General features: G+C 31.8%; 2 protein-coding genes across 2 annotated transcripts; one reads left to right on the top strand and one right to left on the bottom strand.

The window, feature by feature from the left end:
• Positions 1-27,094, bottom strand: LOC117685485 (uncharacterized). Its single transcript, XM_066072419.1, has 8 exons — positions 26,950-27,094; positions 12,333-12,474; positions 12,075-12,124; positions 11,435-11,705; positions 11,249-11,283; positions 5,564-5,722; positions 4,930-5,114; positions 1-254 (listed from the first exon to the last, which is right to left on the bottom strand). Exons 2-8 carry the CDS (start codon positions 12,447-12,449, stop codon positions 1-3), a joined length of 1,071 nt encoding a protein of 356 aa, XP_065928491.1. The 5' UTR covers positions 12,450-12,474; positions 26,950-27,094.
• LOC105328365 (uncharacterized protein KIAA1958) lies at positions 12,854-14,506 on the top strand. The gene is made up of 2 exons (XM_066072418.1): positions 12,854-13,720; positions 13,938-14,506. Exons 1-2 carry the CDS (start codon positions 13,033-13,035, stop codon positions 14,504-14,506), a joined length of 1,257 nt encoding a protein of 418 aa, XP_065928490.1. The 5' UTR covers positions 12,854-13,032.
• Positions 27,095-27,952: the final 858 nt, after the last annotated feature.

The raw sequence follows: 27,952 nt of genomic DNA, 5'->3' as shown, positions 1-27,952 counted from the left end.
TTAAAGACTCACATCAGTCAGACATTTCTCCAATTCACTACATCCATCGAGAATTGTGCAGTATGTGCTTTCCAAACTTTTCAACATAATATCAATGTTCTGTAAAACTTCAAAACCCGATGCAACGTAGACCTGATAGTCATAAATTGGACAACAGAGCAGTATGTAATCCTGTATATCCTGAGTTATCTTTGATCTAGACTGCTCTGTCGTGTGTGTTAGATTAAGTATTCCGTCATGCTGATACCATATATCTAAAAAAAAGTGTTTATTCGAAATTTATGTTCATCAAAATAATAAGCATTGTAAATAGTTTGAAATTCCATTTGACTAAAATAAAAGTCAGAACAATATTATGGTACATTAAAGTACAAAGGGATCATAAGAATGTGTGTACAGGTTCCATCTGGGTCCAAGTAGTTATGAAAGGCTCTTACAAACATCACATAACTGACTTCTTATAAATGTATAAACGAGTTGCTTCATTGAAATATAGCAAATGATTTGCGATATACTGATATACCGATGAAATAATATTAATCAATGGGTTTTTCTAAATCCGCTATATATATGAAAAATAAATAATTTTTAAAAAAATTCATTTAATAAAATATGTTATCATTTAACAAAATCATGTTTGCTTCCTACAAGCGTTGTATATTTGCTACAATACATGTATACATTTTCATTTACATGGATAATACATTAAATATGGGTTTATTCCCACTTAGTCAACACTGGCCAACATTATGATTTTCACACCCCAGAGATCAGGACGCTATAATCTGTTTTCACATATAAATGTTATTGTTATCAATTACCTGACAATAGTTTGATGAAACAAATAAATGAGAGCATTTCGAAAATGTTAAACTACAATGCATAAATCTATTTAAAGAATTACCTGCAATATTAAAATATTAACTATTAATATTTATTGAAACATAAGTCAGCTTTAAATATTTATTTAAAGAAACCTTAATTTTGCTTATAATCAGAATAAATAAAGAAAGATAACCATAGAATATTTGTCAAAAAACATTAATCATTAATTTTCTGTAAGATAATTGCATATTTTTTATTAACTTTTATATGAATAAACTAATACCGGCACATGCATGATTAAAACATTAAAGTAAATGATTATACAATGTTTTAATTGGAGGTATAATTACATTAATGAGATTGATCAGCAGTTTTTAAGAATATAGAATAAATAGATAAGCATAATTATGGTCATTAGATTACAGAATCAAAAGCCTGAAAAATATGAGATCTCATTGTTTTATGGACTGTTATTTGAAAGATATTCAGAAAATAAAATCAAATCAAAATGGCCAAACTTCAGGTGCAAGTCAACTTTCTAGAGAACGGCAGGGGAGGACTTTATCTTCTTCATGCTGGATTTAAGTATTCCGTGAGGACAAGAGGCAACAACCTAAGATATTGGAGATGTGAAGACCGGCAATGTCCAGCTACTGTTGTTACTTTGGACAAAATCCTTGTGTCTTTTGGACAGTCCCATAACCTAAAGGAGACTTCATTGCCTTAGCTGCAGACTCCTTCGTCAGTAAAGTGAAGAGGAGATGCAGTGATGAAGCGGCACCCATACGCTCACGGTACGATGAAGAACTTGGAGCCCTGCGGAATGCTGACTGTGATGACAGCGTGGAAGAAATGATCAAACAGATTCCCATATTTCAATCCTGCAAGTGTATGCTGTACCGGAGCCGAGTGAAAATGATGCCAAAACTACCTTCAACACCACAGGAAATCTAGCTCCAAGATCAATGGAAACAGACCCTTGTTCACGAGATGAAGCCGGAAACAGAATTCTTGTGTGCGGTTTGACCACAAAGTTTTGAGAACATGAGGACTTCCACCAACTAGTTAGAAGAGCAGCCGCCCTTCCTCTGGTTCCCGGTCACCGTGTGGAAGATGTGTGGTTCCAGGCCTTGTAGGATAGTGATGACCAGACCGCTCCTGTGATGAGATTCAAGGACTATGTGACAGAAACATGGGTTGAAGGACACCTTGAAATGATAAACCTTTTCGACCATGACGGCCCAAGAACAACAAATTCAGTTGAGAGATGGCACAACAAGTTCAACAGAATGTGTAGACGTGCCGGCCCAAACACCTTTCTGTTTTTAGAGATGGTTCAAAAGGAACTGGCTGCAAATATGGCAAAGATTATCCAGATTGGAGTTGTCCGTCCCAGAAAAAGGAATTATCGTCATTTGCATTCCCGTCTTCAGAGTCTCAAGTACATGCTTCGTCAAGGTGAAATGGACTTGAAATGTTGTAAATATTTCTTTGCAGGAACAATGTTTATGTTATGTTTTCTATTCTAAAAATGTTATCATAATCATACAGTTTATCTTATTATATGTGTAAAGTGAAAATGTCGTGAATATTTCTTTGCGAGAATAGTGTTTATGTTACGTTGACTATTCTTAATAAGGAATAAGAAATCATTCTTTGAGTATTATGAGGTGATAATTTCGGTCGGGGCGTGATCAAATCCAATAAAGCCCGAAGGGCTTTATGATAGATTTGATCACGCCCCGACCGAAATTATCCCCTCATAATATTCAAAGAATGATTCCTTATTACTTATATTTATATAATTTTAAGCCATCGTACGATTAAATATATAGATACAAATAAGCAAACCCCGCTGGTGCCTCGATTTGGCGTCATTTGTATTATGGGTTATATAGTACAAAATCGATACGTAGTGTTATCACAGGCAAAGACACTGGAAAATGTAAATATTATAAATTCTAAGTCATAAATATATTTAAAGGAATGTGTAACAGTTAATTACTTAAAAATTATTTTAAGATTACATTTTCCTTTGATTTATTTAGATCAAATTAAGAACTGTGACAGAGCTTAATTCATATTTGTTCGCCTTTATCCGAAAACAGACAATAGCTTACCTGTAATTAAATTCTTTTGTTCTCCACCTGTATCCAACTTAGCCAACACAGATCTACCTGTATTTTTTCAAAATGTTGGCTAAGTGGGAAGATACCTTACTCTGCATATGAGAATAATTTTGATCTCGACCTTCGTTTTACTTAATAATAAAGAAAAAAAATATGGGTTTCTTTTTAGACTACCACTGTATTTATTTAAAATTGATAGAAATAGACATTAAAAGTTCGTCAATACAAATTTAATTTACAATCTAAGGTCTTGTTTCTTTAACCTACATTTTGTAAATGTACATGCTTTCTCTCGAATAAGTCTGCAATATCTTTCCTTGGTGGTAAATCATAGATATATTTGAAAAATATGAAAATACTTGATTCAACTTATTGTAATATTACTCTTGGAATGCAACTAGACTTTTGCTTCAGATTTTGTTCAATACATGATCCTGAAAATCATACCCCTTTCTTACCACCCAACGTCTTTCAGACCTAACAGCCTGAGTGTGAAATGTAAAATTTAGTTGTACATGTGACTTAGAATGTTTTCAGCAGAACATAGCTATTTTCATAAACTAAAGCATTTACCGTTTTTCACCAAATTATATATGTGTTGTTTTCTACTTTTCTTTTATGACTTGGATCCAATATGTTAATGTTCCTTCCTGACTTATTCCCTTTGAGCACCCCTTACTGACCCCTTGGGTTTTGATATGAATTTGATTCCATCATCAGGAAGCTAATATTAAGTTTGAATATTGTAGACCATTCGGATCTTAAGAGAAGATTTTAATATCTCTCCACCATCTCTTCACTCTTTCTAATGATATCCTCTTTAAAGGGGCCTCACCTTTCATTTAAACACATCTGAAACCATTCCACCAAATATACTTTGTTTGAAACATGGTTAAAATTAAAACACTTGTTTTGGAGAGAATATTCTTAATTAGCCAAACACCATTTTCACACTTTCCTAATTATGTTACCTATAAAGCGGATATTGTCCTTTTTTTTGCAAACTTGAGAGCCTTTTTCTCAAAAGATACTTCGTGTCAAGTTTTTTTTTTTTAATTTTGGCAGTAGTTTGAGAGAAGTATATCAAAAACATTACTGTGACGATAACAAAGACGACATACAGCGGGAAGTTTTTTTTTATCACAAAAATCTAAAAAAAAATTATAAAACGTAATTCATTAGATTGTCTTTTGTTATTACTAGTGAACTATTTTGTATTCTGAGTAAGAATTATTCTAATGATGATTTCATAAGGACCCTTCTTAGTTTCACCACCACTACTACCAGATATGAAACATGCCTCTACAAATGAGTCTTTTGATATTGTCGAGAATTGCCTTTATGTATCAAGAAACATTGATTGTCGCGAGTTTACATACTGACAAACAGACAAACGTCAAACAAAATGTGTTATAGTCTGTCGGTCCAAAGATATTTTTGCCGCATATTTTAAATTTCTTAAATTATTCAATATTTATAAACACCTCTTAATTCAAACTATATTCACTCAATAGTATGAAAAATCCCAAGAGTTCCCCTTTGAAACGCCCCTCTTGGTTGTCAGGTTTCAATACACGGCTAAAGATAGAAAGTCTACGGGGATTTTGCATTGCATCAGCCATTATTAAGCCCGGATAATAACGTTCAAAAAGGTATTCCGAGTGACTTCCAGATGGAGAAAACTGTCCTTATTTCCCATTATAGATCTCCGTGGGAAATCTGTTTTCATTCCTGTGAATTTTTACGAGGGAAAAAGTATCATATGTGAATGAAGTTATCTTGGAAATCAATTCCTTTTCATCAATTTCAATTGCACTTTCTTCACAGGTATATGTATTTTTATTAAAAATCTTCAAAATGTGCAGAATAAATATCTTGGGCAGACTATATTTAAAGCTCTTCTCAGTTTATGGAAGTATGTTTTGAAAATAAATATAAACTAAACCAATGTTGAGAAAAATCGAATTCACTTTACCTCGAGACAGTTCTTCTTTTGTAAGCTTTAGTACTTTTAATGACGCAGAATTATGGTCGAAGTCTTGATTTGAAGTTGCACTATCTTGGTTTGTGAAGTATTTATAATGAAAATCTTGGTACAATAATTTTCTCTCTAATTTCACTGTGACAGTAATAAGACAAGACAATTTGTCGGACATTTGACTGAAAAATAAGAAACACGTGTCAAATATGGTGAATGTAATCAAATCAAAAGAAAGAAATTAAAAGGCATATATAATATAAATTTTACCTCTTAAATTCTGTTTGATAATTCTTAAAAACACTAAACAATGTATTATATTTTACATGTACATTACTTCCAATCTGATAGAATGTTTTCCTGAAAAGGTTCTTACATGTAAAAGAAATAGATTAACGGAGATTATCAATTATCAAACAGTAAAAATACCTAAAAGACATAAAATCCGTCAAGTTTGTGTCCCTCCAAAAAGCAGGCACGTTGATAGTGATACGTATTGGAACCGTATACGTAATTTTAAAACATTTTATAGAGAATTTAGTGGAAAACTAATATTTTACATTTACATTTCTTTTTTCTGTCAGGGGTAAAGTTGGAGTAATGTTATAAGATTATTGTCACAAGAGCGTACCTTTCAATCTTTGCTTGGCAAGTCTCGAGTATTTGCTTATTTCTATCTTGGTACATAATGCCAAATCCCACATCAGAATCCTTTAAAGATGAGTTGGAAGCTACTGCGTGGAATTTAATTGTGATTGCATCGCTGTTCTTTGGTTTGTCCTGACACATTCTACAAAAGGGAAACATGTACTTTAACCTATTCAAAATTATATTAAATAATTACATGAATATATAAAATAACCGCACAAAAAACCTATTTCTATCACAATTTAATAAGCAAGCGTTCGCTTCTCTGAAAGTCAGTCTGGTTATAATTCCGTCTGTAAAGTTTTAACATTGTCATTGATGAGTTATGGCCATAATTATAATCATTCTGATAGAAAAAAGCTTTAAAGAAATGGTGCCTTTATCAGTGTATACAATCCATGTAAACAAAACATGGCACAAACTTTGTTAAAATAACAAAGAATTGTAAGATTTATTTTTAACTCGACACCCCTGATGCAAAAGAAAATGTAAGAATATTGAGACAATATATAAAATGTTTTCATTTTAAAAATCTCTCATGAGGAATCCTTATCCTATGTAAAATTGTGGGCAATGAGTTATTCTGTAATTTTCGAGCCCAAAAAATTCAAGAACCCAACGTATTTAATATATATATATATATATATATATATATATATATATATATATATATATATATATATATATATATATATATATATATATATATATAAATATATATACATACATACATAAAGCACTGAATAGAATCAACAACACTAGGCATCTTCAAAGTGTCGGATCTAATATATAGATAATAAGCCAGTAAACTGAATATAAAAAGAACTAGACACGATCTCGTTGCGAGCAACGAGGAGGTCTTCCGTGTGATTGTTTGAAGGTTATATGACCATGACTTTGATATTTGACCATTTATCTCGTTATCGGGGCAACAAAAAAAAGGGATGGTTGAATTTTGTTAGGAACATCATTCTCAGCATTTTATTCTATATTGATTTTCAAAATGATGCTTTTAAAAATATTTGTTCTGTTTGGGGTATGTTATCAACGTTTTGTACTTCTGGCCCCTTAAAACCCATTAAAAAACCCTTAATACGGAACACATGATAAAATAATTATAATATATTGTTAAATAAATGTGAGATGAACATTATTGCTTCCTAAACATATAACAAAATATTTCTCAGTATAGTGCTATTAAGAAAGACTTTAGAGCCCCTTTTGGTCCCTAAATTGAAGGGCCAGCCCCTTTTTTTGGCATCATACGAAAGTTCTTTTGGTATTAAACATATTTTGTTCAACAAGTGTTTAGAAATTCTTTGCCGTTTTAGAGCTATCTGGGATAGGACATTTTAGGGGCCGACCCCTAATCTCCTTATTGGGGCCAGATAACGAAAATTTTATGATTGAATATTGTTTAAAACATTATTCTAAGCATCTTTTATTCTATATTGCTTTTCAAAATATTTGTCCTTTTTGAGATATATTCGATCGAAGTTTTGGACTTCTGGCCCCTTAAAACCCCTAATTACGTAACGCATAATAAAAATTTTATAATGTATAGTTTTTTTAGTAAAAGATGAACATTTTTTCTTCTTAAACATATTACAAAATATTTCTCAGTAAAGTGCTATGGAAGAAAGACTTTAGAGCTCTTCTGGCCCCTAATTTGAGGGACCAGCCCCTTTTTCTTGTTATCAAACAAAAGATCTTGTAAATATAAGTTTTATTTGCTCTATATGTTATGGTAAAATATTTTCAGGAAAGGAGATAAAAAACGAAAACCATTAAAAATTGCGTCATTTTTTCAAACTCGATTTTCGGGTCCAGGCGAGCTTCGACGCCTTTAGAGCCAGACAACCATAAATGCCTTTAAACACATCTACAATCTTTTGTCTACAATCCCTGAAAATTTAAATTCAATACCTTGTTTCGTTTAGGAGGAGATAGCAGGACAAAATGACCCTCTAAAAATCACTAAAACGTCAATATCTCCCGAACGGAAATGACGTCATTAAAATAAAAAATTATATATCAGGTTTTTATCAATATCTACAAGATCTGGAATTTTCACGAAAATCGGTCCAGCCGTTTTCAAGAAATCGCTTGTACAAAAAAGCGTAAGAAAAAAAAAATAATAAAAGGGAAAAAGAAACAAAGCAATAACAATAAGGTCTTCCGTTGGAAACGGAAGACCTTAACTAAAAATGGTTAACGACACGATCAATAGAAATTGTCAAATTTTCGGGACAACCAGTCCCTTCTTCAGGACCAAAAATAAAGTTAGAGCGATCGGCGACATTATCAACACCTTCTTTAAGAATGTGAACAAATGATGTTTATGATGTAGCTGTTCTTTTTTTATAGTTTCTTAAGTAGTTTAATAGTAGCTTTAGATTTTGTTTTCTTCGCTTTTTACTCATGTAATTTATTTTTGGTCCTGAAGAAGGGACTGGTTGTCCCGAAAATTTGAGAATTTCTATTGTTCGTGTCGTTAGCCATTTTAGTGCTTTATATATATATATAAATTTTTAATGATTTTGTAAACTTCGTAACATCAATTTTTTAACTTTTGTAATAACTTCGAACTTTGCAGTTGCAGACTTAATTTTAACATTTAAAATTTTGAAAAAAAATATAAAAGGAAGTCTTTTGTGTCCATCCTACAACCATTTTTCGAGAAAAAATGTTGAAGCTTGTATATTTAAGTAGTAACTTTGTCTCAAAGTAGGGAACCCTATTCTTAAAATGTATCTCAGAAGATACTGGTCGACACATAATATGATTGTCTCTGTTTGTGTAGGTACATTAAAGTTATATTTTTATTGAAATAAGATTAATTTAGATGCAAGATGCAGTCCTATGCTGACTGGTTACTATGGAAACAGAAGTAAAAGATAGAAATATGGCTATTCTAAGCTATTTTGAAGACAAATTATAAGTGATTACAGTAGTTTCACCTATACTGAAAATTGAAATATGTTGCTAAGGAAGAATACATAAAATTTTGAAAATCTGAATGACCGGGGTTTTTTTTTAATTCATACAATGGTAACACCGTTATTGTTTACAAGTCAGTCTTGTGAAATACTTCGTGTACCGTTGGTGATCATTCGGGTTACGTGCAAGATCGTCCGTGTGTCAGAAAAATTGGTTCGCGTTTTTACCGTGCGTGATCGTGCGTGTTATGTGGGTTTGTTTTTTTCGTTTTGTAACTTTTTTTGCGGAATGTCAGGATTTCATCTTAAACAATGACGAGTAGTTTTTAAACAACGCAGCAATGTGAATTTAAAACTTTTATACAACAATATTACATATGTAACTATTGCTTACATACATATGCATGTATCATGTCAGCCCTAAACAGTTTTTTTTTAATCTCTTTAGTCGTTAAATATCAAGTAATTTAACAACTCATTTAATCCTTTGATTGGTCGGGTTAGATTCCATGATTTTGTACTCTATATTAAGCATCTATCGTATCTTGACACTCTGCTACATTGCAAAACATTCATTAGAATTGAAAATTTTTAGACGCTTTAAAATTTTGAATCCAATCGAATAGTACAGTATAATATGTAAATATGAGATTTGTAAAATCGAAATTCTTTGGAACAAGGTAACAAATTTACCTGTAGCTCGCACAATTAAATCGTACGTAGGGAATCAGATTACATTGACATCAACTCGTGAGTAGATAATTTTGTGTAGTTTATACATTATCTTTTTTAATACTTTATTTTCTTTAACATATGATAGAAGTTAATTTACATTATGGAGTTAAAACAATTCAAATGGTGTATGGATCCTACATGTATTTGACATTACCTTGTAAAAATAAAACAGTGCATGGCTACTATACATGCCGCTTTTCAATTAACACAGGCATGTTGTAATACAAATCAAAGCAGTGCGTTTTCTTAATGCTCATCTTAAAAATCAATTTTGACTTTGTGTGTTAAATGGTGTAAAATTGTTAGTTTGCATGTTTTATCCTTATCGTTCGTGTATCGTTAAAATTCAATAAGTTCGTGATCGTTCGTGAATCGTCCTTTGTCAACAATAACGTTACTTCTACATGACCACGTGACATGATTCTTAAGAAATGATTAGAAAAAACAAATATTTCGTAAACCATTATGTAACAGCAATTGAAGCTGTATCTTATCAAAAAGAATGTGGATACCGTCTCGCTTCATCAGCTATTTTCTCATTTAAATTGCTATGCTATACACACATGTACGCAACGTTTTGTATTTATGATTTCTTCTTTCATAGTTCACCTCTGCAGAAAACAAACGCGCAGTACGAGAATTCGATCAGTTATATACCGTAGCTACGGGAGACGTCAAGGAGTTGTTGATTTTGAATGTGCATGCAAAAAAAAAAAAAGACAAAGTTTGTTGATGTAAACGTATCAAGTAGAAAATGGAAGATGCATGGGTATTGCAGAAGGAAAATTAATTTAGGAAAACGTTTTGGGGGTTTTCCACCCTAAACAAGCCCTTGCCCTTAAAACATTTTGTAATGAAATACAAAAAAAAAACGTAGAAAGTGAAGTTGTTACCGGTAACGGCCGAAACCGCTTTTTACAGCAAACAATCTGTCGGAAATAGTAAATATATACACGAGAAAGGCAAATATTGTAAAATGATCCATAATTTAGAAACATGTGTTTAAATTTAAAGAAAATTGGTGACTATGCATACGGGAACCCCTAAAACAATTTTGGTTTCTACATAGAATTTATCTTATATAAATTAGCAATCTAGCCTACATGTAATCTATACTACTATATTAAAATGATAGACTCGAATTTTTGGGCTTTAATACCGAGAAATCGGAAGTGTACTGTCTTTTGTTTTATACATTTTAAACATAATTGGTACTTGAAAATTACCATTTTGTTTTTATTTTTCTCAGTCAGGCTTCGCTATATAATTAATAATCAGCGAAAATTCCTTTTAAAAATCCGGAAAGCATCTGGATTTTTTGGATTTCACAATCTTGCGCATGCACATTACATTCACGCTAAATCACGGGAGGCTTTTAGTTTATGTTTCTAGTATATCACATTTGCATAGATTAACTCAGAAACGATATTACAAATACGTGTTAATTTTCATTGAAAATTTGTCATATATTCTGTTCATCAAAGGAAATACGGGACATAAAACTCTAACTCAGTGCATTTAATATGAAAAATCCCGAGAGTTTCGAATGTCAACATGGTGTGTAAATTCGAGGCAAGTAAAAAACGTTGGTGAAAAAGTGTTGAATTCTTCATTGATATGAATAAAATTTTAAGATGAGAGATATTTTCAGCCTCAAAATGTTTTGTTATGAATAATTAACTGTTATTTTCAATGCAGCTTCATTAATTTTTCTCCAAAATCGTTTCCGACAGCATCGGGAGCTATTCTGCAATTTTTTGCCACATCACGGGTATATGGGAGGCATTTTAACTGTTGCAATGGCCTGTCCCGAGACACAGTTAGATTATTCTAACTAAGCAGAGTGTCCGATATCATATGCAATGTCAACCCGTGCACGCACGGGTCAAAGTCTGGTAGTTCTTTAAAGAGCCTGATAATTCGATGCAATAAATGTACATGAGCATGACTAATTTTGTTAAATCACGGAGAAGGATCTCGTATTGTATTCATACCTCTGAAATGTTTGCATCACGGATCCTCTGGTGCTCTGTAAAAATTAACAATATGTATTCACAAAGATGTTGCTTTAAATTTGTTTATATCAGTTTATACTATAAACGTACAAAATACTTGTTTGCCACTGTTAGAAAAATAAAAAAGTTTATATACAATAAATAACGGATGTAAAATTATAAAACCTGTTGTGCTTTGGTCGATGGTAGTTGATTGACACTTGCCCCATCATTATTTTCATTTCCCTCTCGTCCACAAGAATCACAATGGAGATTACTTTCATTACCGGTTGCTTCTTTGTCGGTTCTTTCTTGGCTTTTTAGGTTTGCATTTTCACCTTCACGATAGGCCAAATCATGCTCATTTGGAATTACTGTGGTGTTAGCTTCACTTTCCAAACCATCTACCGTAAAGTGGCTGTTTGAAGTCTCTCTGATTGGAATTCGATTTGGCGCCCTGATTTATAGAAATTGAGGAAATTCTTCAACCAATCAATTTTACATAATACATAATGCGCATTTATCTGTAAGTGTCACGTTGACTATTTTTAATTATCAAATGGACAAATAAAGAAACTTCAAAGATGATCAGGATTTTAATGTAGGTAGCTTCACAATTCAGTACTCGGTAATTTATTAGCTGTACCGATGCTCAGAATACAATGATATCTTAAAAACAAGTTGAATTAAAAGATATCTGTATGTTCTTCATAAAATACCACCCCAATAAAATCAGGTTTTGCTACAGTTGAATACAAATTGTGTTTCATTATGTTCATTTTTTAAAAGGATTTTCATAATATAACCACACGTTGGCAATGCTTACGTTTGTGAGACATCGGTGGAGAAATGAATCATTTCGTATTTATCTACGTCCTGCGAAAAAAAACACATACAAAATAAAAGGCATGGATTTTTTTTTTACTTTTGTAAAATATGTTTATGCATCAAAGAAAAGATTTTCCTCCAGCTATTTTCTTCTAGTGTTTTGCTCATCAGATTTCATTTTCTAATCCAATGTCAATAGAGTGTAATTTTCAAAATGATAACAGTAACTACAAATTGTATCACTATTTACAGTAACCTTTTCCGATTGCGTCTTCTCATTTTGTCCTTCGTTTGGTTTGGTGTTGTTCATTGGATGGATTTCGTCCCCCGGAAAAAAGTCTGAATCCACCACATTGTCATCTTCACTGCTCATTTTTGGCCGTCTTTGATTGCATTATCTGAGAAATTATATATAATATAACTCTTTTAACTGTATTAGTATATGCGAATACACGGCTTCAACCGTTACATCACTTTCCTTTGTATATTGATAAATAAATAAGTTAGCATTGTATTTCATAAAAGAATTTCATAAAGTTAAAGGGACTTGGACACGATCTGAGATAAAAAAAATTATTTTTATTTTATATGTATAAAATGGTTTACTGGTGCATTTTAAATGATTGACCGAACTATTGTTAAAGTCAAGTTACGAGCAAGATACAGAGTTAAGAATTTGCTGTTATAGAAACAAAGCTTGAGTCTTATAGTTTTTTACAAAAATGTAATGTAAAGAATTATCATCTCTTAGACAATATGTAAAAACAATTTAAATTGTTATACCCCTGTAAAACAGTTACTATATAACTCTATACGAAAAAAAGTCCAGCATTTTGACTGTTGGACTGGAACTGTTAGATTGGAACTGTTAAAATCGACTGTTAAAAAAGACTGTTGACTGGTGACGTCACATTCCGCGAAAACGAGTTATCTTTCCTGTCGTTTGGTATACAAACATGGCTGCCGCTGCTAGGTTTGGCGAAGCTTCAGAAGAGGAAATAAGATCAATTTTGGAAAGTAGAGACAGTAAGAATACCAAAAATGTTGTAAAAACTGCAGAAAATATACTGAATGATTATCTATCAACGCTTGACCTGTCCCTACATCTTTTAAAAGATAAATCATGTGAAGAAATCGTGGAAGTTCTCAGGAAGTTTTATTGCGCTGCGAGGAAGAAAGACGGCTCCATGTATGCAAAAAAGTCGATGATTTCCATAAGGTATGGATTACAGAAATCGTTCGAAAAATCGCACGAAGTTGACATCATTAACGACGCTAGATTTAAACCAGCAAACGACGTTTTCTTCGCCGCCATGGTCCAAATAAAGAAGGAGGGTGTTGGAGAGGTGCAGCATAAGGAAGTAATAAGCGAACAAGACCTGGAAATTTTGTACAAAAACGGTGTGTTTAGTTGTGACAGTCCTAAGTCCCTTCAACAGAAAGTTTTCTTTGAAATAATGTTGTACTTTTGCAACCGAGGAAGAGAAAATCTTCGTGGAATGAAAAAGAGTGACTATGTAATCCGGAAGGACCATGACAGCAGGAGGTATGTCGCATGCACCACTGCAAAGCTAACAAAGAATCATAGAGGTCTGAATTGTAATGATGATGACCAGGATGGAGGAAGGATGTATGAGCAACCCGGTGAGTGCATATAATCCCTTAATTGTCTATTCATATTTGCTAAGAATTCATGTCAAGTTTATATATAACAAAATAAATGTGTGCATAATTAAAACTTTTTTTTCTATTTAATTTATCCTAAAATGTATTACACACATATATATTTAGATGATATATATACAAAATGACAATGCAAATACATGTATTAAAAATTGTGATTCTGTTTAATATTTTGTAGGAAATTCCAATTGTCCAGTTATGAGTTTTGAGAAGTATATCGCCAAGCTAAATGCAGACTGCGACTCTCTATGGCAACGTCCAAAGACAAGCATTGATGATCGTTCACCTGTTTGGTATGACAATATGGTTGTTGGAAAGAATGTCTTAGGAAGTATGATGCAGAGGATTAGCAAAGATGCAGGACTTACATGTGTGTATACTAATCATTGCATACGAGCCACCTGCATAACCATGCTGGATGAATGTGGCTACGAGTCTCGACACATTATTGGTATTTCTAAACATAAATCAGAAAGCAGCTTAAAACATTATTCCTCCAAATTAAGCAATTCCAAAAAACGCAATATGTCAGATGCCTTAACAACAAAATTATCCGTATGCAAGTCCGCGCCAATTCAACATACACCCCTTCAACAAATTGAGAACAATTTAATGCCAGATTTAGCCTCAAATGTGCAAGAACTCCAGGACATTGTCGATGTTGATGACAGAGATTTAGCTGCCATTCTTGACAACCCCATGTTTGGAAATCTTCATGAAACTGGAATCAGCATTCCTAATGTTTAAACAGCTAAATCTGTTTTTTCTTTCCATGGCTGCAACATTACAATACACAATAACTAAATTGTATGCATAACTAGCTGTATGTATGAAAAAAGTGCCTGTAGGAATCTTTTGGGTGTTTGATGTTACATGTATTTAATTTTATTAAAGTTTGCTGTTGAAGTTATTTGTTTACAAAATCTTAGCTACAAATGTTTTTAATGTACTCAATTTTTTTAAAACTTGTGCAATTTTTTAAAATGTCTGTGATCATAATTTAATTTCATGTACATTTTTTGTAGTTTTATTTTAAAGTTGTTAACTAATGTTTAACTGTTTAATAATTCTGCTTTTACTTCAAGCTTATAAACACATTTTAAATATCTTCACACATTGCAAATGTGATAATTTTAATCAGATGTACTGTGATATTTTTTTTTATAACAATTTACCTGATTATTCAACAATTGAACTATTATTTATTCATTATATGTTCCATATAAGTGTTCAAATAAAATCTTGTTAATATTAGTGAGATGAGTGTTTCTTTTTATTAAATATATATAATGATAAATTAGTTATAACATACTTATATAAGTAGGGATATAACTAAACCGTTGTTAATTGTGTCTCAGGTAACAGTTGAACAATTTATTCTTTGCTCCATATCAAGTGTTTAAGTAAAATCCTGTTAAATTTTAATGAGATCAGTGATTTTTTAATTAAAATAGGAGGGGTATAACAAAACAGTTGTTGACTGTGTCTCGGGCAACAGTTGAACTGTTGGACCGGCTCGCAAACTGTTGCCCTCGGCCTTCGGCCTTGGGCAACAGTTTGCGAGCTGGTCCAACAGATCAACTGTTGCCCTCGACCCCAGTCAACAACTGTATACTAATTCAGTATCTTCATAAATACTATTATCTACAAAAGAAAGATACATTTGATTGAAACTTACACCAATACAACACATGTTAAAATGACAATATTCGAGCTTTGTTTACAAAACCAAGAATTATAAACTCTGTAACTTGCTTATAATTTGATATCTGTACTTTCAAATTTTGACATAGCATTATAAACTTCCACATTTATCAGTATAAACATTGAAAATGGAAAAATAAAATTTGAAAATTTTCAGTCAAATCGTGTCCAATTCCCTTTAAGTGATTTACATTTTTTCCAAATTTCTTTTTCCTTTTAAAATAAAAAAAACACGATAAAAGCTTTCAGCGTGACGGCAAATCGGGTTTTCTTTTGTGTAAACAATATCAGTAATTCATTTGTTAAACTGAATTGCTAAACATTTCCTATCAAAAGCGATGGGGTACTCTATATGCAATATTTTGCTTAAAAATAATTTGCTTCAACAGCTGGTACTTTTTCATTAATGTTCGAATATCAAACTCCCAGCATATGCTCATCTCTGTTTTATAATCTGCAAAACAACATAAAAAGCATACACTGTTTCAAACCATTTTATATCATATAAAACTAATAAATAATGAATTCATTGCTTATAATTAAATTTTCTTACTCCTAATGGTGGATGAAATCGGTCATGTGACCTTTAAAATGACGTCAAATTGTACGAAATTTAAACGTAATGTCAGGCGGATCGATACGTTTTTGACGTTAGTCTGACTATGACGTAAGCAATATTTTTTTTACGATATAAAATAATTTTTAGCTAATCAGAAAGCGCTTTATAACTAGAATTAAATTATGTTTATATAACGCTTTATCTGATTGGTTTCAGACAATACGTGTTAATGCAATAAAACTTCAAATTTCCCTGCCATTGTCAAATTTTTCAAAATTATTTACCCCCTCGGTAGCCATTCGAATTTTCATTCCATGCGAATGAAAAATCCCAACGATGAACATACGATCTAATCCAAATATTAATTTCAATCTTATTGGATTATATCAACATTTTAAATCACGAAACCGGTAAAATTCACTACGTTTTAGCCCACCAGCTGAACCAAAGGTTCAAGTGAGCTTTTCGGATCACCCCTTGTCCGTCTGTTTGTCTGTAAACTTTTCACATTTTTACTTCTTCTCTAAAACCACTGGGCCCAATGTAACCAAACTAGGTACAAAGCATCCTTATAGAAAGGGAATTCTAAATTTTTGAAATAAAGGGATAAATATTTTTTAAAAGGGATATAATTGCGAAACAGTGAGAAAAGGGTGTATGTCTTTTAAAATATTCTTCTCAAATACCACTGCACCAGAAATGCCAATATTTAGACAAAAGCTAGTATAAATATTGAAAATTTTTAATCGTAAAAATCGTAAAACCCGGACCAAAACTAAGGCATAGGCGGGGTTCAAAGTGTAACATAGACCATCGTCGGATACCCACGGGTGATCGCGTCTTTTACTTATCTGAGGCACCAAGAAGGATTCAAAGTTTAACATAGATACATGTATATAATATATTGGAAACATGTTTAAAAATCCTCTTCTCGAGAACTACAATGTTACAGTTTGTGAGATTACTATCCAAGGATTCTCAAATAGTGAAGATTCTAAATTATAAAAGCCGTGACCCCCGGACTACCATTAGGGCCCCAGAAAGAAGTATATAGGGAAAATGTTAAACAATTTCCTCTCAAGAACTACAATTAATGCTACAGTTTGTGAGATTACAATGCAAGTATCTAAAATTATGAACATTTTAAATTGTGGAAGCCGTGACCTTCAGACTACAAAGTAATACTGGGGCTCCAGATGGGGTTCCAAGTTTAATATAGAAATATATATGGAAGATGTTTAAAAATCTTCTTCTCAAGAACTACAATGCAACAGTTTGTTGGATTATTACACAGGAAAAATGTCCACATGTGTAAAATATGTGTATAATTTTACACATGTTTTACATATTTAATGCATGTGTACAACACATGTTTTAAAATCCATATGTTGAACACATAATTATATATTATACACTTGTGTAACATATGCATTTTACATATGTTAAACACATATGTAAAATAATATATGTTCAATACATGTACATTTTCAAACAACATAATTATGTTAAAAATATACACGTATATAAATAAAAATGTAATAAAAACAATGCTGTTTTAATATGCATATGTTGGGCCTTTGCCAATTATTGTAATTGCTTGTGCCAATAAAATATTTGTATTTGTATTCAATAAAGTTTCATTTATTTTTCATTTTCATGATCGACTTTAACCTGTATTTATGCATTTATTAGTAAGTGCATGTATAAATAAAATTTATCTAACAAACTTTTGCCAACTAATTACAGAAAATTTATTTGTAACCAATATCGGATTTCAATCTTGATTGGCTTTAACTTTGTTGTTTGCAATAATGTCATTTTTACGTCACCGAAGCAGAAGATGTTGAATTTGCAGATTCGATTTGAGGGTAAGGGTAAGGATTGTCAATCATTCTTATTTATTTATTTGTATTGTAAATCATTTTTAAGATTTCTTAAAATATTTTATGCATATTGATAATTTCTGTTAAGTTCGCGAGAGTTATCTTTCCTGCGGTATTGTCAAAGTTATATATAGCATCTTCATATATGGACATAAAATCAACGTCGCTGGATGTAACCAATGAATTTCTTCCGCTGTAAAATCTTGGGAGCGTCATTTTAATAGTGTGGGTTCTCACTTTCTTTCAGGACGACGATGGCTAAGCATTGAAAATTTTCAAAGTGATCTGAAACCACCTCCACCCCTCCACCTTCCTTTTTCATGAACATGTATATAAAAAAGAAAAATCATTGTGTATTTTCTTTTTTCTTAATTAAGCATGGCGCTTTCAGACCACAAGGATTATGTTTTGCATAAATTATCTAATAAATCACATCATTGATTACATCAGTAATGGGAGTTATGGATTATTTTAGTTGTTAAATATTATGGCATAAAGAATGAAATATTCATAATTTTACGATTAATTTTATAATCTTATTAATTATTGCTATATAATCACCTATTGTCATTTTCCTGATTATTTCAAACCAAATTTGGTTAAACAATAAAGTCACAAAAGTGGCAGAGTGCAACATACCTATTTGTTATGTGATGGTTTACTGTTCAAAAATGAACGGCTCAGGTGGTTCAATTTCGAGCAGATAGAGGTTAATTATTTCATGAATATGCGTGGAATAATGCTATATGAAGTAATGGTCTATTGTGAAAATTGTCAATTATGGATAAAATGATATAATTTTGCATCCTAGTCATTTTACAACATGTAAAGTAGCTCAGAGCTTGTGTTCCCCAGAAAAATTCGGGTTGAAAACCAGAAACGTGTATTGCCAACAATCGATGGTAATTCACTCTAATTAGGTGAAATTGATAAAAGATTTTAGATGAAATGTATAGGCAAATACAGTGATATGATGTATATATACACATAAACATATATATACTACAGCTGCTCTATGTAAACGGTAGGCCTGTCGGTAAACATTTTCCACAAAGCTACAACTCAGCAACTGTGGCTAACTAGCAAAGAGTCGATTTAGAGAAAAAGAACAATGCTTGAAAATTAAGCCAACATTAAATATATGTTTATAAAATGCATTTTATTTAGATCAGACCCATTTCAATCTTGAAAAGTGAAAGTAGGAAAAACTTAGAGTCTAAAAGCTCGTTGCAAAGTAACGAGTTGGTATTCCATAAAACTTACAGCTGCAAGTTGAAAGTTTTATATAATTCTGTTCTTGTTGTTGATATATCAACACTGAAAATTAAATTGCTTTTTTAAATGTTCCTTATTACACAGAAATTTGCTAAAATGTTCAGCCAGTTACACTGTACTTAATATATTGAGTGAGTTCTTATTATGTGCTAATTAAATTATTTATTTTCAGACAGGTTACAGAGGACATTTTATAAACTAACCCAGTGAATAACAGAGGTATGTCTCTCAGAACTGTTTATTTATGCATTTGTAAGTGTCATAAAGAAAATTCAAATTTTTTTTATCTTCAAAACTCTTGCTTGACTTTTTTTTAAAGTATTCAAGATTTAATTTTTTGTAAAAGATAATCAATGATATCTACGTATAAATTCTAAATGTCATGCTTTATAAGTGTTTTAGCTCACCTGAGCTGAAAGCTCACCAGGTGAAGGGGATTCGTGGGTGTTTTTTTTCTTCAAATAAAGGGCCACGCTTTCTTTAAAGGGGAGATAATTTAGAATTATTAAAAAAATTTCAAAAATCTTCTCAAAGCATCCTCATGTAGTGTAGATTCAAGTTGTTCAAACCATGGTCCCCGGGGGTAGGGTGTGGCCACAATGTGGGAGATCAAGTTTTACATAGGAATAAATAGAGAAAATCTTTTAAAATCTTTCTTCTAAAAAACTATTAGGCCAGAAAAGCTCAAATTTGAGTGGAAGCATCCTCAGATGGTATAGATTCAAGTTGATTTAAATCATTGTCCCTGGGGGGTATGGTGAGGCCACAGTGGGGGGTGAATTTTACATTGGAATATATAGAGAAAATCTTTTTAAATCTTCTTTTTAAAACCTATTAGTCCAGAAAAGCTAAAACTTGTGTAAAGGCATCCTCAGGTTGTGTTTATTCAATTTTGCTAAATCATAGTCCCTGGGGGGTAGGGCGGGGTCGCAATGGCGGGATGAATTTTTATATAAGAACATAGAGAAAATCGTTAAAAATATTCTGGGAAAGTTTTCAGTCCAAAAAGCAGTAACTTGTGTGAAAGCATGGCTTGTGCAGATTAAAGTTTGATGAACGGTTATGAAAAGTTTGGATACGGTTATGATCCAGACATTTTTATAAATCCAGACATTCTTCTTGAAATTATAGATTATTCTACATTCCGACTGGTATAAAAGTGACAAATGATGGTAATTAAATCTTAATTTAATACTTAGAGTAATTTTCAAGTGTTGAAAATCACACTTTCACAAATAATTCAAGTTAGTATGAAACAAATATTATGTATGTTTTCCTCTTCAAAATTAAATATTTATTTTATGCTGATTTAAAAACCTCTGACATTTGTATTTAGTTGGTATTTATACCATTTTAGAAAGAAGTCCACACATGCCTTGCTAAGGTCAATGCATTGAAAAGAAGAAGTTGAAGATAGATTGACAGAGAGATGTCTAAATATATCTGTACGCTGAAGGTAAAAGCTTATTCTCTCATATAAATGATAAAATTGTTCTCTCTCTCTCTCTCTCTCTCTCTCTCTCTCTCTCTCTCTCTCTCTCTCTCTCAACTAATTTGAGGGTGTACAATAATAACATCTCTTCCATGTGTGTATAGTGACTGAATTTAAATACCCACATCTTTGTTTTTTGTTTTCCAAACTAGTTAGAACCTGATAAATTCTGAATCTTCACCTGTCGTTCGGTATAATAAGCAATTCTTTGCGTGAACGTTCAAAAGATTTGAAGATTTATTTCTCTAAGACAAATCATATTTCCTTCGGGCGCTGCGGAAAACGCAACAACGCTACTCGTATACAATATCACCTTTGATATGCACGTCAATTATTTAATAGAGATACAAATATTTCTGGCAAGTAATGAATTCATTTTATTAGTAGTAATTTTATCTTAACGCAAAATTTGAATTTGAGCAGGGCTGTTAATGAAGCAATGGAAATATAATTTTCATGTTATTCCTTAAAAACAAATTGAAGCTTCCATGTACATTTATAATATATGTAGAATATAAACATTAAAATTACTTAACTTAGGCCAACATTTTTCAATGGACAATTTTTTTTTTTAATAAAATTAATATTAATTGGTTTGACTTGACAAGCCAAAGACCTGCTTAATCGTTTTAGCTATACTTTTCCTTTCATACTGCTACATGTAGTTACGGGTATATCAACTAGACTAATAATAACAAATCATAATCGTTTTAACAATTTGTGTTTAGTGCAGTGCAATGCATTAATAATTTTATTTGATACTTTTTTCAGTTTTTACAAAAGCTGTTCATGTTGGAAAAAAAATATATGTAACAAACAAAAATTATATATATATATAACTCGTATCATATATATATATATATATATATATATGATACGAGTTAAATTTGGCACCCATAATTCGCCTTTTTTTTAAAGATAACTTAATAATCTTGATTAACCCTTCCGGTTATATGTATAATCAAAGTACTGAAGAACTGACGGGAGTTGATTTTGTCGATGTTTATTTATTTTAAAATCAATGATATGTTATTTTGCATGACAAGTACATGTATACGTACTTACGTAGTTTGTAATTTGAATTACGCATATTTTTATAATATGAATTTTTGAACTTTTTCGACTAGAATGTCGAGAAACCTCCATATGAATCATGTTAAATAATTTTTAAAGATAAAATTCATTCAATCAAACTATGTATCAGTGGTAGAAATATTTCTCGAAAATTGTATGGATCCAAGCAATATTGAACTCTAGTCTAGTTCAACCAAACGCTCGACTGACACCGTAAATCTCCGAGAAGGGTTTACGGAGACAGCCGAGCGTCGAGTTGAACGAGACTATATTGAACTCTGGCGTAGGAATATATACGACTACAAAAAATATTTAAATTGTTCGTACCATTTAAAATCTGACTATTTTAAAGGTATTTGTAAATAAGTTTCCTTGAAAAACAATGCTTTAGCATACATCACATCGAATTCATCAATTATTTCCGAGAACTAAGTCTTGTCAGGAGCAATGATTTGTGCTTAGGTCCAAACACTGTTTCACTTTCGGTTTGTCCGAGTGACTGCATAGGAGAGTTGATTAAAAATCAACTCCCAAAAATGCTATGGGAAATCCCTTGGTTACACCTTAATTATATAGTTAGCGAGAATGCATGCATAGTGTATTACCCAGAAAAAACATCGATCTTATCTGTAGCAAATAGACGTGTAGCTCGATACAGGTGCGTCCTGGTTCTTGTATTTGATATTGTGGTTATTACAAGAAGAATAAAGATTTAGTTTTACTGTATTAGAACTTTTAGATAGAAAAAAACCAAAATTAATAATGATGAATTTTAGCAAGATTTCTCTCCTCTATCCTCCTATATATTCCTTCTTTTGATAATCTGGCTAAAAAAGACCAATTACATATCCGGAGCACATTGTTTAACAAATTTCATTCCGCAAAATTTAAGTTGCAAAGTTAATCTGCACTTGCGACTTATTTTAAAGAATTTCTTCAAAATCTTTATTTTCTCTTTTCCAGCTATCTTGGTACTTTGTTTTTATGCCTGTTATAACAAATTAAGAAGCTAGAATGTAATTTAAAAATATATCTCAGCGCCTGCTTTCACAAACTTCAGGCAGTGTCTGTACCTTTGAACAGTTGATTTAGAACAGATAAAGATTTGAAAAGTTAGAACTGCAGACGAGGACAAAGGTTATGGCAATAAACACAACCTCACACACATGATGATATTTTATCTGGAAAGCTCATGTGAGCCTTTATCATTTAGTTCAACAACTGTGATATCTTAAAGTGGTATGGGGTACCCTGATATCTTAACGTGTAATGTACCTTTATTATAGTAACCAACTCACTACTTACAGATATGATACTAACTTTTTTAGCCAGATTATCAAAAGAAACTTTCAAATGTGTTTACGTTGAAATCAAAGTAACTTTAAAGTTAGCATAATAAGTTTAACAAGGGCACCGCTAAGCGGAGCATCCCCTCGCGACATGAGTTATTGTGTGTAGGGATGCATTATTTAGCAATATATAGTTATGTTAATGAGAAGACCACATTCTACTAACCCTCCATTACTGCAAAAACTACATTTTCTTTATCTGTACTAGATCTAAATCCAAAAAATATGAAGTTGTTGATTTGAACTGCTTACTTTCACTTTGGTTTCAAAGAAGTGAAGCGGAAGATTGATAACTCTTACTCAGAAATTTCGATTGATAACTCGTATACAAAATTGATTATGACATTGATTTAATGAAATAATAATTTGTAATAGTATTAATGGTTTGGAAAGGCACATGCATTTTTTATTTGCTATTTTACAGAAGTGTGCAATCTATGATAAATATTGTTTAGTTTTAAACGAATTTTGTCATAATGTATGCCCCCCCTCCTTTACAATGGTGTAATTTTATCTAACTTTTTGCAAAAAAATTGACCAATTAATATGACATTGCATTTGTTTTAATCTTTTACAATGAGGCATATTTGTGCAAAGGTTGAGGATATTCTATTGGAAGGTTTTTTATTGATTTACTAGAAAATTGAAATGGAGTGCACACACACACATACATACACACACACATACACACAAACGAACACACACACGCACGGTAGCGATGCTATATCCCCTTCGCAACAAGTTGCGCGAGGGGATAAGAATGGGAGCACAATCTGTATTCGAAGGGTCAGACATATTTTGTATTAAGCGTAAGAACTATGGGTAAAAGACTTCAGACCTATACTGGTCCCTTATTTGAGGGGCGAGCCTGTTTTTTTTATGGTATCAGAAGAGAAGTATTTTGATTTTTGTTCGTCCAGTATTTAAAAATTAGTTATCATTCTTGAAATATCTGGGAAATAATGTTTTAGCAAATAATAAATAGGGATAACCATTGTTGTGGATTTTTTACGAATCTGTTTCCAAACCGAGTTTTCAAACTAAGTTTATCAAATTGTTAAATGCAAAATCTGTATCTTAATGTTAACTCACTGCTCAAGTGCTGAACAGATAAATCAGTTCATCATAAAAATAAGATACATGTAGTTACATGTGCAGCGATTAAAACATTTTTTTTAATTCATATGTATTTGATATACATAACAAAGTATATTATATGAATTCTTATTATACCCCCGCAAACGAAGTTTGAGAAGTATATTGGAATCACCATGCGTGTCCAGTCCATATTTTACTTACAGAAAGACATTGGGAGTTCTTACCGCGCACAAAGATTACTTATGACCTGGAGTGTGTCATTACCTTGACCCAAGGTCATTCAGGCAAGGCCAAGGTCACTGGTAGAAAAAGTGCATAATTCGTGTCCGGTCCATATCTTTTTTATGGAGAGACATTGGAAGTTCATACTTCACACAAAGATTGCTTATGACCTGAGGGTGTGTCATGACCTTGACCCAAGGTCATCCGGGCAAGGTCTTTGGCAGAAAAGTGTAAAATTGGTGTCTGGTCCATATCTTTCTTATGGAAATTCTTAATTCACTCGAAGATTGCCATACTAAAGGTATGTCATGACCTTGACCCAATGTAATTTTTGCAAGTATAAAGTAATTGTTTTAAAAATTCTTAATTTTTATATGTGTCATGTCTTGTATAAATGGAAATGATTAGAAGGTAGAATTTGACACAACGCTTGCTTGTATATGGCGAAATAAAATTAATTGTTACATTCTAATCCCCGCCAGTCCCTCTGAAAATGGCCCGCCTTGATGTATTTCGCCTTTTTTTTTTTGAAAAACAAAATTGTGTGGAAAAATTTTCGGTATAAAACTCGGGCTCGGTATACCAAAATTCAAAACATTTAATGGCTGCATGACATGTGATGTGGATTATCGTTTGATTCCAGTCATTTTTGTTAACATGAGGATACAATTGTCTTCATGCGTTAAGTTAAGTTTAAATAAAATGCAACTTAAAGAATAGAAATTGGTTTATGTACTCAGATTAGCAGAAGCAATTAAAAAAAGAATTAAATAGATAGCATCCACCATTTTCTATAATTATAGCAAACGACTTGAATTATGATTTTTTCCTAGCGGGGGTATCAATTGTGAGCTTGCTCACGGTACCTCTAGTTTGAACAAGAGCTATGAATCTTCGGTTTTTACAAGAATCTTGCACATATGGCGTAGAGAGAGATGTAGGCGAAACTTCTTTAGCACGACCTCTGGTAAGAGAAAGACACACAGGAACAATTTTTTCGAAGACATTTCGATAGCATCACGATGACATACCTTACAACACAATGACGAAGTAAATTCTTTAACTGTTTTTCTAACAATTTTTATTTTTTTTACTGCATAAGCTCATGTAAAAAGTTTCTCATCGAAAAATGTTATGAGTCGCTAAACATTTAAATACCTAATTGATTTCATGGCTTTGAAAAGTAGATATCTTCAGAGTGTGTTGATTCAGTTCAAAATTGAACGCATTTGAAACAAACTTCATAGTGCGAAACTTCTAAATTTAACGACTTGTAAACACAGATAACAGTTTGACTGATATCAAATGAGTCAATAAGCTTATCGTGGGATGTTTGAAAAAAAAGAGAACCCATATTTGACCTTCACCCGATATACTGTCTTATTCAGTACCGTACCGCGCCCTTGTAAAAACTTCCTTATGTATGTCATGGGTGGAAAATAAATGTTTGTTAAAAATACAAACTCTTAATAAAATTTGTATTGATGAGCTTACATATATATCAATGGATTGTTCAAATCAAGTGAATTTCTTCGAAAAAGTTGTTTACTTGCATTATTTGCAATCACCGAAAGATGACCCGAGTCCATAAACGTTTTGGTCGTCATATTTTTAAACAAGGAAATACATTTATATACATTTGTAATTATACCGATCAAGAAAGTTAAGGTCGCTCCCTTTAAAAACGGGGCGTTCTGGTTGCTCGGCCTTCTGAATGCATAGTAACAAGTTTAAAAGGGTATATCTCTTCTGCATTAACTAGTTTTCGAATAATCTAGCACACATATTGCTGCCTTCACGTGCACTCCGAATACAGGTGTCGTTCATACAGAGTGCATAACGTGTGCATCGTTAGAACTGGACACACTTTATCAAACATAGTAAATAAGCAATTACAAATCCACAAAAATAACAATATGTAATAATTTTATAAGTTTCCACACTCTGCAGTTTTCTGAAATCAACACGATCACCGCATCCATGATTTTCTACAGTGTATGGTTCTTGAAATGATTTAACATTTCGGCCTGTTTCAGGGAAAGGTCCATCAATGACTAAAGACTTTAAATATGTGTGCCTATATTTAGGTGTGTTTTGTTTTTCTTAAATTGCTGGAGGTACAACCGATCGCTAAACTTAATAGGTTTTCATATATAACAAAGGAAAAACTACTAGGTAAATGTAGGTATACTTGTTCGCATTCCTTAAATATAAGGAATGAACAGCAATAAGCGTAACAATAATCGAAAAATGAAATGACTGTTGTCAAAAAAGGGAAATCATCTGCATTTCTGAATACATGTGACATTTAAATTCCAAAATGTGAAGATAAAATGCTTAAATAATATTAAAATATTCATATCAAACATTAGGAAAAGCGGGAATTCTTCTTTTTAATCTTTTTTCAAAAGACTATTAAAGTAGTAGACTAGCATATGTTTCATCATTGTGTAAAAATACATTGAAGACTTATTTATTTATTTTTTTTAATAGAGAAAAAATCTAAAACATTTAGCATGATATATAAAACTTACTTTATTGTTGACACTAATTAACAGGGAAGATATGACAGCGAATCATAACTTCTCTTTGGAAGAGGTAGTGTAAGTTTCGTTATCGGGTGACTAACAAATAATCCTGTCGCTGATGGTTTTTATTTATCATAAATTGTGACCCACTAATATTATCTGCGCAGGCAGGGGCCTGCGCAACAAGATTATATCGGTTTTTGATAGGCAAGAAGGTTTTATTCATCACGTGTAGGCCTATATGTAAATATGAAGGTAATTTACGGCTGTTCATTAGTGTCACATAAGATAAGTGAAGAAAACTTAAATGTAAACATAAAACGCACATATGCATGCTTATAAGATAGGGAAATTAATGGAATTTTCAAGAAAGAAGCCTTTTTTTACTTTTTGTTTTACAAAATTGTGGAATTTTTACACGATCAAACCAACGATATATCCAATTTTTTAAGTATATAAAGTTCGACTAACTTATTTTTGCATCAATGTCATTTCAATTACTTAGTACCTTAATAATGTTATTTTGTACTCGGGGGTTGAGTTGTCAAGTTCAGATTGTTATTAAGTTCAATGTTATAATTAAAATTTGTTCTAAACACTAGAAGTATTTATGAAATGAATTATTATTGACATAAAACTCGAAATCTCTACTATATTATAGAATAAGGCTGAAATTAAATAAAAACGAACTTCTAGCAAAACAGAGGAAATTCGGACTTAATTTTTTCAGATTTTGGTTTCCGTAAAAACATTTACGGCAGTACTTTAATACTAAAAATTAGGATTTCATATGTCAGTCAATATAATTTTGCATATTTTCTGTTCATTTTTTTTCACTTTTTCAGTAAGATAATTGTATGGCGTTAAATGCAAAAATATTGAAAAATGCTTTAAATATATAGTTAAAAACACCCTATTTTAAAATTTTGATAATTGACCTCATAAAAATGTCATGACGGCATAATATGGTCAATATCATACAATTACGGCCTTTTGATGAGGTCAGTAC

Source organism: Magallana gigas, chromosome 9, assembly GCF_963853765.1.
Source record: "Magallana gigas chromosome 9, xbMagGiga1.1, whole genome shotgun sequence".
Taxonomy (NCBI): Eukaryota; Metazoa; Mollusca; class Bivalvia; order Ostreida; family Ostreidae; genus Magallana; species Magallana gigas.
Note: the sequence above shows the minus strand (reverse complement) of the source record. Positions and strands in the feature narration are given on the sequence as shown.

Excerpts from the sequence above, each read along its gene's own strand:
- LOC105328365 (XM_066072418.1), top strand. The coding sequence starts at position 13,033 with ATGGCTGCCGCTGCTAGGTTTGGCGAAGCTTCAGAAGAGGAAATAAGA. Across the intron at positions 13,721-13,937 it reads AAGGATGTATGAGCAACCCG|GAAATTCCAATTGTCCAGTT; the intron begins GTGAGTGCATAT and ends AATATTTTGTAG.
- LOC117685485 (XM_066072419.1), bottom strand. The coding sequence starts at position 12,449 with ATGAGCAGTGAAGATGACAATGTGGTGGATTCAGACTTTTTTCCGGGG. Across the intron at positions 11,284-11,434 it reads CATCGACCAAAGCACAACAG|AGCACCAGAGGATCCGTGAT; the intron begins GTTTTATAATTT and ends TAATTTTTACAG. Across the intron at positions 5,723-11,248 it reads GTGATGCAAACATTTCAGAG|AATGTGTCAGGACAAACCAA; the intron begins GTATGAATACAA and ends TCCCTTTTGTAG.